Source organism: Phycodurus eques, chromosome 10, assembly GCF_024500275.1.
Source record: "Phycodurus eques isolate BA_2022a chromosome 10, UOR_Pequ_1.1, whole genome shotgun sequence".
Taxonomy (NCBI): domain Eukaryota; kingdom Metazoa; phylum Chordata; class Actinopteri; order Syngnathiformes; family Syngnathidae; genus Phycodurus; species Phycodurus eques.
The window spans coordinates 26,453,829-26,465,527 of NC_084534.1; the positions used below are offsets into that span (position 1 = coordinate 26,453,829).

Sequence of the window (11,699 nt, forward strand, 5' to 3'; positions counted from 1 at the left end):
CAGTATATTACAAACACGTGTGCCCCAAAACTGTAAATACACCACAAACTATAATCCCAAGGCATTCATATAATTTCAAACTCATTTTACAACATGATTCTTAAATAAATGTCTTACAGATGATTATTTTGATTATTGATGATTTACAAATGCACCTGAAGTGCGAAGACTCTCCTTTCAGTAAAAAACAAACAAACAGGCTAAACTTAGCTCCTCCCCAAAAACTTGTCTATCAGTGGACACATACCACTTCAACATACTTCCTTGAGACCAACTTCTATTTAGGCAGGGTTTTGACGCCATCTTGTGGCAATTTAGACCATTAAAGAACTAGCACAAATAATAATAATAATAATAGGGGATTTTGGGGGGGCGGGGGGGGGGTAAACAAAAACATTTGCAATTAGACGGGGCATTATTGTACAATACTTCAAACTACAACCACAAGAACAAACATATTGTAATGTTCATATATAGTATGTTCGATTTAATGTCTTAAAAGGCAGACTTTTTCATACAATTATTGTCCTATATTGAGCAAGCGTACCTAATTAAATGTCCATAAAAATTGGTGCCGTATTGAAGGAGGAGTTGTATAGGATTTGTCATGGAAACTAAAACTGGATTGTTTGCCAAGTCAGCACTTCTAAAAATGAATGTTCTGCCTGTGCTGTGATAAGTGTGTGATCTGCACAGGTGGCGCTAAACAGGTCACATTGAGTGCAAGATATCCAGTGGGTATAAAAGGCAACAAAAAACAACAACGTGTAGCACGTTTTCAGTTGAGCGCAGACATGTTGAGGTTTCTGTTGCTGACCTCTCTCGCCGCCCTGGGTAAGATTTGTCCGCTTCTTCCCACTTGACTCCCCGCCCTCAATGAATACGTTGACGTTGACATTGCTGCTTGGTGTATCCATCCTGGGCGCAGTGCTGGCTGAGCTGGAGCCACAGCCCAGGTTCTTGGAGGACGACGAAGCCGAGGAGAGAGTCGTTGGAGGCGAGGTGGCGAGACCCAACTCCTGGCCTTGGCAGGTAATGTGCACTTTTTATGTTATTCTGTCATACTTTGTCCTTATGTGTCTCCACCATTATGAAGATAAAATATATACCATCTGTTGGTTTAGCTGCCACTATTTCTCTGTCATTTGATTTGCTCTGTGGCATGCCACAGAGTTCAATGCTGAGGCCTGTATTTTTTTGTAGCTGATACCGTTGGCTCACAGTTCAAATGAGGAAAATCATACTAACTGAATATCAAACAAATAGCAGAAAGTATTTTTTTTAAATAGAAGAAAAATCTTTGGTGCAAGATGTGTTTGTTTGTTGTTTTTCCCACTGTCTACTCTGTACCAACCCATGTAAAGAACATTTTGTAACATTTGATGTGTACTTCATGTGTTCTCTGTTGTATTAGATCTCTCTTCAGTACAAATCTGGCAGCAGCTTCTACCACACCTGCGGAGGAACTCTGATCAAGAGAGGATGGGTGATGACAGCCGCTCACTGCGTCGACCGGTGGGGAAACTAATATGACAGACCATCGCTTTTGACTCTGTACGGACCTTTGAAAAAAATAAGAATAATTATCATTTTTTAAAAATCAATGTCTGCACCGCGACAGTTCCAGGACGTGGCGCGTGGTTCTGGGAGACCACAATATCAACAGCAACGAGGGCAGAGAGCAGTATATGAGCGTGAGTCGCGTCTACCTTCACCCCAGGTGGAACGCTAACAACGTCGCTGGAGGGTCAGCAATGCTCTTTCTTTCCCCACTCCCTTGAACGCATCATCAAAATGCGTCCAGAATGTTATAATCCAAAATGTCATTGGCATCTTTCGGTGGTCTCCATTAGGTGGGACATTGCTCTGCTGCGTCTGTCCTCTGAGGCTTCCCTCAACGATTACGTCCAGCTGGGTGCCATCCCCCCCTCTGGTCAGGTCCTGCCCCACAACAACCCCTGTTATATCACCGGATGGGGACGCACCCAGAGTGAGTACCACACGTTTCACTAGCCGACTACATGTGCAAGGTCTTAGACAAGGTTTTCACAAGGTGGAATCTGACACTTTCTGCCCTTAGGGCTGGTCCTGAAGTAATTTTTGGGGAACGTTTATAGTTAACCATCTTTTTTCAAGATTTTGCAAAAAAAAAAAAAAAAAAAAAAAATCCTCAGCAAGGTTTCCACAAGGTTCTCAAAAAGTTGTTTTTTTTCAAACAAGTTTCGCATTGTAAGGCTGGTCCTGAAGGATCTTTTTTGAAAACATTAATTGTTAATGATTTGTTTTTTCTTAAGATTTCCCAAATGTTTTTTTGCAAGGTTCTCGCAAGTATCCTGAAGGGGCGTTATATATATCATTATTTCATGCCCAAGGGCATTCACGATGTTGGAAAATAATTGACTGTAAGCACTTCAGACAACGGCGCTTACATTTTCGTTTGATTTCTTACTGAATTCCTGCAACAGCACTTTATCTCCCACTCCGCCTTATCCCATAATCTATACACTGCGTTTCCACTGTGTCGTCTAGCTGGAGGTCAGCTGTCCGCCCAGCTGAAGCAGGCCTCCCTCCCCGTGGTGGACCACAGGACATGCTCCAGCTACGGATGGTGGGGCAGCACGGTCAAGAATTCCATGGTCTGCGCCGGCGGAGGCAGCGAATCCGGTTGCCAGGTGACAAGACGCTCCATAGTCATTAGCAACAGCAGCCAGTAAACACCAACTATAAAAAAGAAAGAACCTGCAACAGTAAAAATATGTCACGATATAAAACCTGTCCTTCATTTCGCTCCAATTCTAAGCAAAGCCGTAGCATAATCATCATTATCAGTATATATTATAATTAAGGATGTAATAGTGTGACGAAAATGTATTTCGTTTATACTTGAAAATATATTTGGTTCACATTGATTACAATCAGGAAAAACAAAGTGCAAAATTCAATTTAATGACATTTATGTAAAATAAAATGGAGAAAAGGATTCTGAAACCAAAAATAATGTGTAAATATATATATATATATATATATTGTCTTTTTTTTAAATATACACGATGTAACAATCAGTGGCGTTTGATCGGGAAACATTTCCCACTGTGTGGGACCTCGGTACGTCGCTGCATCATTCCTCACAATGCAAATACGTGCTTGATAAAATGTTGGAATTCTACTTGGTCATCTCGACCACGTACTGTGCGTCCCGGCGGGATGACCCCTCGCTGTCAGTGAAGTGATTTCGGAGAAGAACTGCAGGGACTGTCGTATCAGCAGGGTTATAAGTCGTGTTCCTAACTTGTGCTTAAACAGCAGTGTCGGAGTGTTGGTCCATTTGGGAAATGAGGAATCCAAAACAGAGTGCATTGGTGCCTTGACTTACGAGTGGCATGACTTTCTTGGTTTTCCGGGATACGAATCATCGCTTGGTCGAATTCTTTTGTTTTGCAGTCCGCTGGCTTAATGCTAACACATGCTGGGAAACGCCATAGACAGGCTACTGAAACTAGCATTGATATTGCAGTAGTTATAAACGTTTAACGCAATCTGTGGCGCAACACAAGTAGTAGACAGAAAATCAAAAAATCAAAAAATCACAGGCATATATTTTTTTTATCCTCTGTGAAGAATGACTACTATTTCTGCAGTTACCTGAGAAGCTGTAACCGTCATTATGTATATCAGTATGTCTGTGTTATTCTGCCCCAGGTGGCCAAGGGATGCACACGAGAAGGAGCAGCGCATTGTTCATTGAATTGAAGCAAAAATGTGGCAAAAACTATTACATTTCTTCACATTCTATTTTCTATATTACAGAGTGTTATTGCTCTTATTTAAAGAAAGACATTACAAACTGTATTTCCCTTAAATCTGTTGTGGTTTTGTTTTCAGGGCGACTCCGGCGGCCCCCTGAACTGCCGCGTGAACGGCAACTGGGTGGTGCACGGTGTGACCAGCTTCGTGTCGTCGTCCGGCTGTAACGCCTACAGGAAGCCCACCGTCTTCACCCGCGTGTCCGACTACATCAGCTGGATGAACAGCGTCAGTATCCGACCCGAATCTGTTGAGTGAGAACCTGATGGACTTGGTGTCATCCGGTTTGTCACGCTTTGTCTCGTTTTTAGGAAAGCATCAGTTTGTGAAGCGTTTTCACCGTAATGATTCATCGCTGTATACTTTTATTTTATTTTTTTACATTTTTTTTTTTTTACAGGTAATGGGTTAATAGGAGAAGACGACTGAAGACGAAAGAACCCTGAGGGTTTTTCTCATACTATATGGAATAAAATATTCTACATTACCCATTGACCTCTTTTTCGACTCGTTTTTGGAGCCATCGACGTTAAAAAGCATTTGAAAAACAATTAATAATGAAAAGCAGCTGATCCAGTCAATAAAGAGGAGACACACAAGACTTTGATGGTTAAGTAAAAAAAAAAAAAAAAAGTTTGATTTTATTCACATTTTTTTATGTTATACATTTATATTTCGGTATTTTATTATTATTCATTTATTAATTTAATTGTATTTCTTTTGCTTAAATAGTGCTGCGTTTCAGCTCAGTTGTTATTCCTTTGATAGACGTACAGCGCCATCTAGTTGTTGCCGAGAAAACCTCTATTCAGTCAAAACGCACACACACATTTACACATTGTTATTATTATTAATAATGTATAAAAGTAAACCAAAATATTAGAAACAGCTCTGGATGTGAGGCAGCCCCGTGTAAACTACAAAAGCAATAATAAATGTACACTTATGTGACAGCGACATTTTTAATCCAGCTTTTGTGATGCGTCTCTCATATAATTGTACAGTTAATGTTAAAGGATGAGCGCAGTTTGGATGAAGTAAAAAAACAAACATTTGAGAATTATTATTTTTTTTTGGACCTTCTTGTTCTCTCTCGTGGACTATTGAATGGCAAACAATTCTGCCTGTTTTCTTTTTCTGACTGGAAGCTGAGCAGGCAACACAAGAGTTAAACACTATACCGCATTAATACTACAACACACTCACAGAATGACAATTGGCCCAAAAAGCTTTAATTTGTCTTCAAGGCGGTGATGGAACACTGTTGTGGGACTAATGTTCTGTTAGTATTATGAACAAGAATCGGGCAGTGACAGGTAGCACCGAGAGGCTTTTTATACAACATGATACCACTGCATATTGTTTTCTTCACGTCAATCAATAACAAAAGAAAATACAATAGGGAACAGTCATCATGTTCATTATTAATACATTGATGTAGCAGCTTTGTGGCATAATCTCCAAGGCCTTGTCGTTATAGTAGTCTTAAATGGGGCATATTATGAAAAATGTACTTTTTAATTGTTTGTATACAAAGAGATGGGTGTCACCCTGGTGTGTAATTAAACAACCAAGTCAAACTTTTCTGAGCTCCCTTTTTCTGAAAACATATCTGTGAGCAAGACGTTCAAATCTAATTGACATAATTACTGCTCCCACACCGAGTTACTCCACCTATGACCTGTTAGCTAGGCTAGACATAAATCCAGAGCCACTTTCAAGATGTGGGTAGTTATGGTTAAAGTAGCTAGTGGTAGCTTAATATGGACACAGATGAGTGAACATCTCCATTTTAGTCCTTTTTCTACCTTTGGGTGCACCACAGGGTATCTACGTCTGCCCACTGTTTTTTCTTGATTTTAAAGAATAAACGTCACATAGTAAAGCCAACATTTTAATCATTTAACTATATTGGGTGTACTACAGGGAAGCTACCTCTTCCCACTACTATTTATGTTTTTCTTAATTTTTATGAGTGAATGTTCTCACACAATCAAACATTTTAGTCCTTGTCTTTACCGTGGTATACCGTAGGGAACCTATCTCTGCCCACTACTTTTCTCGTCTCGTTTTTCTTGATTTTTGTAAATAAATGTTCTCACATAGTTAATCCAACATTTTTGTCATTTTATCATCTTGTAGGGTACCACAGCAAATATTCTTCTGCCCACTACTTTTTCGTGTTTTTTTTCCCTGATTTTTATGAATAAATGTTCTCTCAAATCCAACATTTTAATATTTGCCAGAAATATACAGTATCATGTGTATGAAATTGCTGATAATTCCTTCCCATATTCGTATTTTGTAAATGTATGTTGAAGTATGTCACCTATAAGTATCCGTTTTGTCAATGGGTTGAATTGCTGTGTTGTTCCAAACAATGTAGACACATTTATAAAGTTTTGTAGTTTAGAAAAATCATTTAAACTATCACTACAGCTCTTGACTGGGAAGAAAAAGAACACAGTTTGCAGACGTCGCCTCACTCGTTAGTGCTACAACAACTTGAACTGTACGTTAACTGCGCTGTACTCACCGTATTATACATAAATATACATAACGTCAGCACCTTTATAGAAAAAAAGGGTCTTTATTTAAGTGTATGCGTTTGATCAACCACACTGCTTCACATGAAGGATTCCATATAATATGGCAAAAGGCACATTACAGTGTCTTATTTATTTCGTTTAAATTTGTGACATTATACACCTAATTTATAAATACATTTGTAATTATAGATCAATTAATAGGCACTATAAATAACTATCAATCTTTTTACAGCATCACCGGCACCAGGGAGAATGACTCCAATTATCAGTGGTCAGACACTCTTGGACGGCCGGGGCAGAATCAGCTTGAGCCCGATATCCACCACGCAGGACGGCATGTACGACAGCGGGATCCACAGGAGCTTGGCGTCCCACCCGGCGCTGTAGCGGGTGCGAGGGTACACGGCGGTCAGCGCGTGCTCCATGCAGAAGGTCACCTTGGTCAGGTCCGAGTCGCAGATGGCGTTCATGATGAAGCGCTGGATCCTAATGTCTGCAACGTCATCGATTGGGGAGTAGTTTTAGTCGTACTTTTTTTGTAGTTGTAATGTACATGTGCATGAGGCAGTCTCCCCTGAACTTCCACTAACAACCCAGGCTAAAATGAACTCCACTGACTTACTATAAAGCTTGTCTCTCAGTTGAGATGTATCATTTCAACAGACTTCCTTGACACCAATTACTCTAGCCCAAAATTTTAAGAACCATAAATGGGAATTATTATCTTTGTTGACTTTGTTTGAATGCAATTAGATTGTGTGGGTGCATTTAATGCTTTGACAGGTGTGTGTATACTGTTGCAGTATTGTGCCGCTCACACTTGTCCAGGTACTTGTCCCCGTAGCTGGCTTGTACTTCGGGGCTGAGCTGGTTCCACAAGCGGTGCAGTTCCCTCTCGATGGGCTCCAGGCTGGTCACGGCCGTCTTGAAGAAGCCCGGCTCGATGATGCACACGTTCACCCCGAAGTAGTTGATATCTCTCCTGTGGACAGACCACACAAAATCTCATAAGTGCGTTACGCGGTATTTTGTGTTAGCTAAGGGGTTGCAACGAGGTGAGCGACAGCTATAACTAGCACAGAGTGTGAGGAAAAAACAGGCCCTCATAAAGAAAGCAAATGCAACGATTTTCACCCGTGGATGCAGCACTTCAGCACCGACATCACGAAGCCGACACCGAATTACACTTGGTCAAATAGTGTAGCGGATCTGCTGCATGTGGCACAGATGACCCTAACATACGTGTTTTTGGGAAAGTGGGATGAAGCCCGAGTCATCAGAGAAAACCCACGCAAGCACGAGGAGAACATGTAAACTTTCTGCATGAAAGCTGGAGCCAAGCTTTGAAACCCGGACCTTGAACTGTGCGGCAGACATGCTAACCACCAGGGCACTTGCCATGTCAAACTCCGGCAGAATTCAGAACTCACAGAAACATTTTTAGATACGGTATCGGCAGACAACAAAAGATTTGCCGTGAATGGTTGTTAAATTTCACACTTGATCCATTTCACACAGAGATTATTTACTATTTGTACAACTATGTACTAACCATTATTTATTTCCATTTCCAATTGACTTTTTTTTTTTTTTAATGAAAAAGTGACTGATTATTTTGTTATTTGCTTTTTTTTTTTTTTTTTTTTCTTTTTTTTTTAAAATAATCTAACACAAGAAACTGAAACAAGTGTCTACAGTTTTCACATTTCAATTTTAGGGTTAAATCAAACATATTTTTAGGACTTCATTTGATTTTCTAATATTTCTTTTGTCCGGTTAACCTCACACAGAGGTTTGGTAACGAGCATTAGTAGATACTATCGCTTGTAAATTAAGAAAATCATTTTTCAATTTTGGATTTTAGAGTGCCTATTGAAAATCAAAAGAACAAACGATTGTATCGAAATGTTTAAAAAGTATATTTTCCTGTATATGTCCGCGATGGCACCACTCCATTGGCTCCATTATGGTGGTGCAGCCTTAGTAAAACAAAGAACCTTTTGTCCCGAGCCATGCGATCATTCCAAAGAGCCTTAAATCTCGTCACGAGCGGGACCTCCTCACCTGAGGCAGTCGGAGAAAGACTCCACGGCGAACTTGGAGATGCAGTAGCCTCCGCCGTTTGCCGCCACCCGGCCCAGCACCGACGCCACGTTGACCACGCGCCCGCGGGCCTTCTTGACCAGCGGCAGGAAGGTGACGCTCATGCCGATCACGCCGTTCATGTTGACCTTCAGCGTGCTGTGGAAATCCTCCACTTTCATCCACTCGGTGGGCCCCATGGGCAGAGAGCGGCCGGCGTTGTTTACGATACCCCAGAGTCCTCGCGGGGGAAATAACAGAGAAGAGGGAAAACTTTCCAGTTAACGATTGTGTTGCTTGAAGGGTTATTATAACACTGCTACGTGCCATATCGATGCTAGTTTTATTAGCCTGTCTGTGGTGTTTTGCATAGCGTGTTAGCATTAAGCTAGAGACAAACTTAAAAATAAAAACCACATTAGACAGTAAGAGAGTATGAGCTATCGTTTGTAAATAATCGCTCACCACTGTCGCCAACCTCCTTTTTGGTCCACTCCATGGCTTTCTGGATGCTGTCCTGACTGCTCACATCCAGCAGCACCGTCTTCAAGTAGGGCCCCGTCATCTTCTTCAGCTCCTCGGCGCCCTTTTCGGTGAGGCAGCCGGCCAGTACGTGGAAGCCCTTGCGTTCCAGCTTCTTGCACAGCAGGTTTCCGAAGCCCGAGTCGCAGCCGCTCACAAAGACGTATTTGTCGGTCACGTCTTCGATCTCCAGGCTGTCTCTGTACAGCCACGCGGCAGTCCACAGCGCCGCAAAGGTGGCACAGATGTACAGCCAAGCATTGTCCCTGGAGACAGCAAGGATGTATAAGAAATATTATATTTGACGAACGTCTTCCATCTTTTCAGTGACATTTTCATAGCAAAAAAGTTGGTGCCTACCAGGTATCATAATTACTGATCATTTATTTTGTACTTCGAAGATAGATCAATACATTTGAAAATGGTACAAATGTCCATTGATTTCAAATCAGAAAGTGAAACTTGTATATTAAACAGACTCATTCAACACTCAGGAAAATACTTTTCAGAAGGCCAAAATCCGAACTAATTACTATTTAAAAATAATAATCATTTTTATTGTTTCTTATGTAAAAAAAAGAATTGCTTGAGATTTCCGGTCTCATTAGCTGAAGGCAACAATCATAAAAAAAAAATCATAATTTCACAATATTGTCATTTCTTGAGGCGCACCAATATATACAGTCATCACAAATCATCCATGATGCATTGCAAAACTAAAAAAAAAATGTAAGCTAGATTTGCATTGATTCTGCATCCTGGTTGATTAGTTGTTGCTAGCCAGAATTCGTGGGGCACAAGCCAACCCAAAACTAAACTAATGCAATATTACAGGCAGTCATAAAGATAACACTTTGAGAAGGATTAGCAATCTGTATTAAATAGAAACGATGAATTTGAACTCAAGGAAAACAAGCTCTTTTCACCACAGTGCCACCTGGTGGATCTCATTGCTTCAATTGCAAAATCGTGTTGTTGTTTTTTTATTTAGGAACAGCAATTATGTTCCTGGGTCAATTTGACCCGGGGCATTCTTAATCTTCAAAAATAGCCTCTCATTATTAACACATCTTGCCAATTGTTGATTGCACTTAACAAGTTGAGTCGAAGTTTCCCACGGGGAAAAAAAAACGTTTTTAACTTTAGAATGGGTCAATGTGACCCGCAAATTCCGTAGCGTAAGAAAATGTTGGTTCAACGCTTCTTACCCTAAAAGATCGTAAACAAGCTCCATGCCTGTGCTGCCTCCAGACTCAGAAGTGAATTGGCGGTCACCTGAACGACTGGATTGGGGGGGGAAAAAAACAATACAATATTATGGGAAAGGAATTGAAATTCATAATAGTGCAAAGTCTGATTGTAGCGCGGCGCTAATTTCGGTGTACGTACGCTACTAGTACATTACTGCTTGGGGCCACATGAGCAATCTTTGCTTAATAGTCTTATGAAAGACAGAAAGGCATTTGTCAGGGATGGTGGGGGGGGGGGGGGGGGGCGGGGGGCGGGGCTGCATTGTTTGTAAGTGGACACGTAATGACTGTGACAGAGCTGCTTAGAGCCTGCTGAAAACCAATTACTTTCCAGCCTTATGACTGGGGGGGGGGGAGAGACAATTCTATATTCAAATCGTTACATGGAATCCCAGAATGCACCAATTTTTGCTAAAGTGACCAATTCAAATTGCAATGACCGTCTTGGAACAAAGGGGTGGGCAAAGTATAGCCCGCGGGCCATGCTAGGGCCCTCTCGGTTTTTTTAATACAGACCACCGCGCATTTAAATTAACAAGAGTCCTGTAATATTCATTGCATTCATTTAGCCATTTGTACTTGAAAATTGTACAAAAAACATATTATTAAGTCATCATTTTTTTAATTAAATTGTATCTCATTAGTCTTAATCATTGGTTAACTGATGATAAATATCTTAATAAGAACTCATATTCATTAATTACAATTAATACTATATTATTATTATTATTAATCAGTTTATTTGAAAGGGGACAATGCAATTTCATAAAACACATGAAATACACATGGTTAAAAAATATCAAACTATCTTCCATATACATTTAATATGTACTGTATTTATTTGACTAAATAATTGTTAAGTGAATTAAACAAATTCCAAATAATACAATTTCATCATGAGAATGTATTTTTTTTATATTGACTTGCACTTGCATGTTTAAATTATTGTTTTACCTCATCCAAGAATGACCGAACACATCATTTAAATAAAAAAAATTTAAAAATCATGACAAAATCAGAACAACAATATAAGTGTAAAAATATTGAAACATGACTCCATATTATTACAGCGAGGGCACATATTTTACATAATAAAATCACACAGCACACACCGCCAAACAAAAATGTCACCAAATTTGAATACGCAGGTTAATTATTCTGCTATCTAGTGGAAGAGCATCTAATTGTTCATTATTTGAAGTAAATAAATGTCAGATCAGTTACGTGAAATTGGATCATTTCCCGCAGTGGTTGAGAACCGAAGGTGATTTCATATAAGGAAAAAAAGTGAAAGAAATAACAGGAAAGAAGGTGTGTGTCATCAATAATTTGAGTGTATCAAAATACATTCATCCTACCTTTTTCCTGTTTTGGTGAAGCGACGGAGGTGTTTTTGCCTTTCTCTGGTTCCGCTCTTGTCCCAACCCAAGGAGGGCGCTCAGAAAGTGGCTTTCATTCGCGCTGCTGCTGCTTTATCCCTTAAGACAAGTTC

At 40.2% G+C, this 11,699-nt stretch overlaps 2 protein-coding genes across 2 annotated transcripts; one reads left to right on the forward strand and one right to left on the reverse strand.

The window, feature by feature from the left end:
• The first annotated feature begins 779 nt into the window (after nucleotides 1-779).
• Nucleotides 780-4,062, forward strand: LOC133408522 (elastase-1-like). The gene is made up of 7 exons (XM_061687522.1): nucleotides 780-834; nucleotides 929-1,032; nucleotides 1,415-1,515; nucleotides 1,622-1,747; nucleotides 1,854-1,990; nucleotides 2,530-2,672; nucleotides 3,883-4,062. Exons 1-7 carry the CDS (start codon nucleotides 795-797, stop codon nucleotides 4,060-4,062), a joined length of 831 nt encoding a protein of 276 aa, XP_061543506.1. The 5' UTR covers nucleotides 780-794.
• A 2,340-nt stretch (nucleotides 4,063-6,402) lies between these two features.
• rdh5 (retinol dehydrogenase 5 (11-cis/9-cis)) lies at nucleotides 6,403-11,655 on the reverse strand. The gene is made up of 6 exons (XM_061687920.1): nucleotides 11,566-11,655; nucleotides 10,166-10,240; nucleotides 8,901-9,223; nucleotides 8,418-8,676; nucleotides 7,172-7,335; nucleotides 6,403-6,846 (listed from the first exon to the last, which is right to left on the reverse strand). Exons 2-6 carry the CDS (start codon nucleotides 10,189-10,191, stop codon nucleotides 6,626-6,628), a joined length of 993 nt encoding a protein of 330 aa, XP_061543904.1. The 5' UTR covers nucleotides 10,192-10,240; nucleotides 11,566-11,655; the 3' UTR covers nucleotides 6,403-6,625.
• Between the last annotated feature and the right edge of the window lie 44 nt (nucleotides 11,656-11,699).

Excerpts from the sequence above, each read along its gene's own strand:
- rdh5 (XM_061687920.1), bottom strand. The coding sequence starts at position 10,191 with ATGGAGCTTGTTTACGATCTTTTAGG. Across the intron at positions 9,224-10,165 it reads CTTGTTTACGATCTTTTAGG|GGACAATGCTTGGCTGTACA; the intron begins GTAAGAAGCGTT and ends TGCTGTCTCCAG. Across the intron at positions 6,847-7,171 it reads GGACAAGTACCTGGACAAGT|ACATTAGGATCCAGCGCTTC; the intron begins GTGAGCGGCACA and ends ATGACGTTGCAG.
- LOC133408522 (XM_061687522.1), top strand. The coding sequence starts at position 795 with ATGTTGAGGTTTCTGTTGCTGACCTCTCTCGCCGCCCTGG. Across the intron at positions 1,033-1,414 it reads CCAACTCCTGGCCTTGGCAG|ATCTCTCTTCAGTACAAATC; the intron begins GTAATGTGCACT and ends CTGTTGTATTAG. Across the intron at positions 1,516-1,621 it reads GCCGCTCACTGCGTCGACCG|TTCCAGGACGTGGCGCGTGG; the intron begins GTGGGGAAACTA and ends GCACCGCGACAG.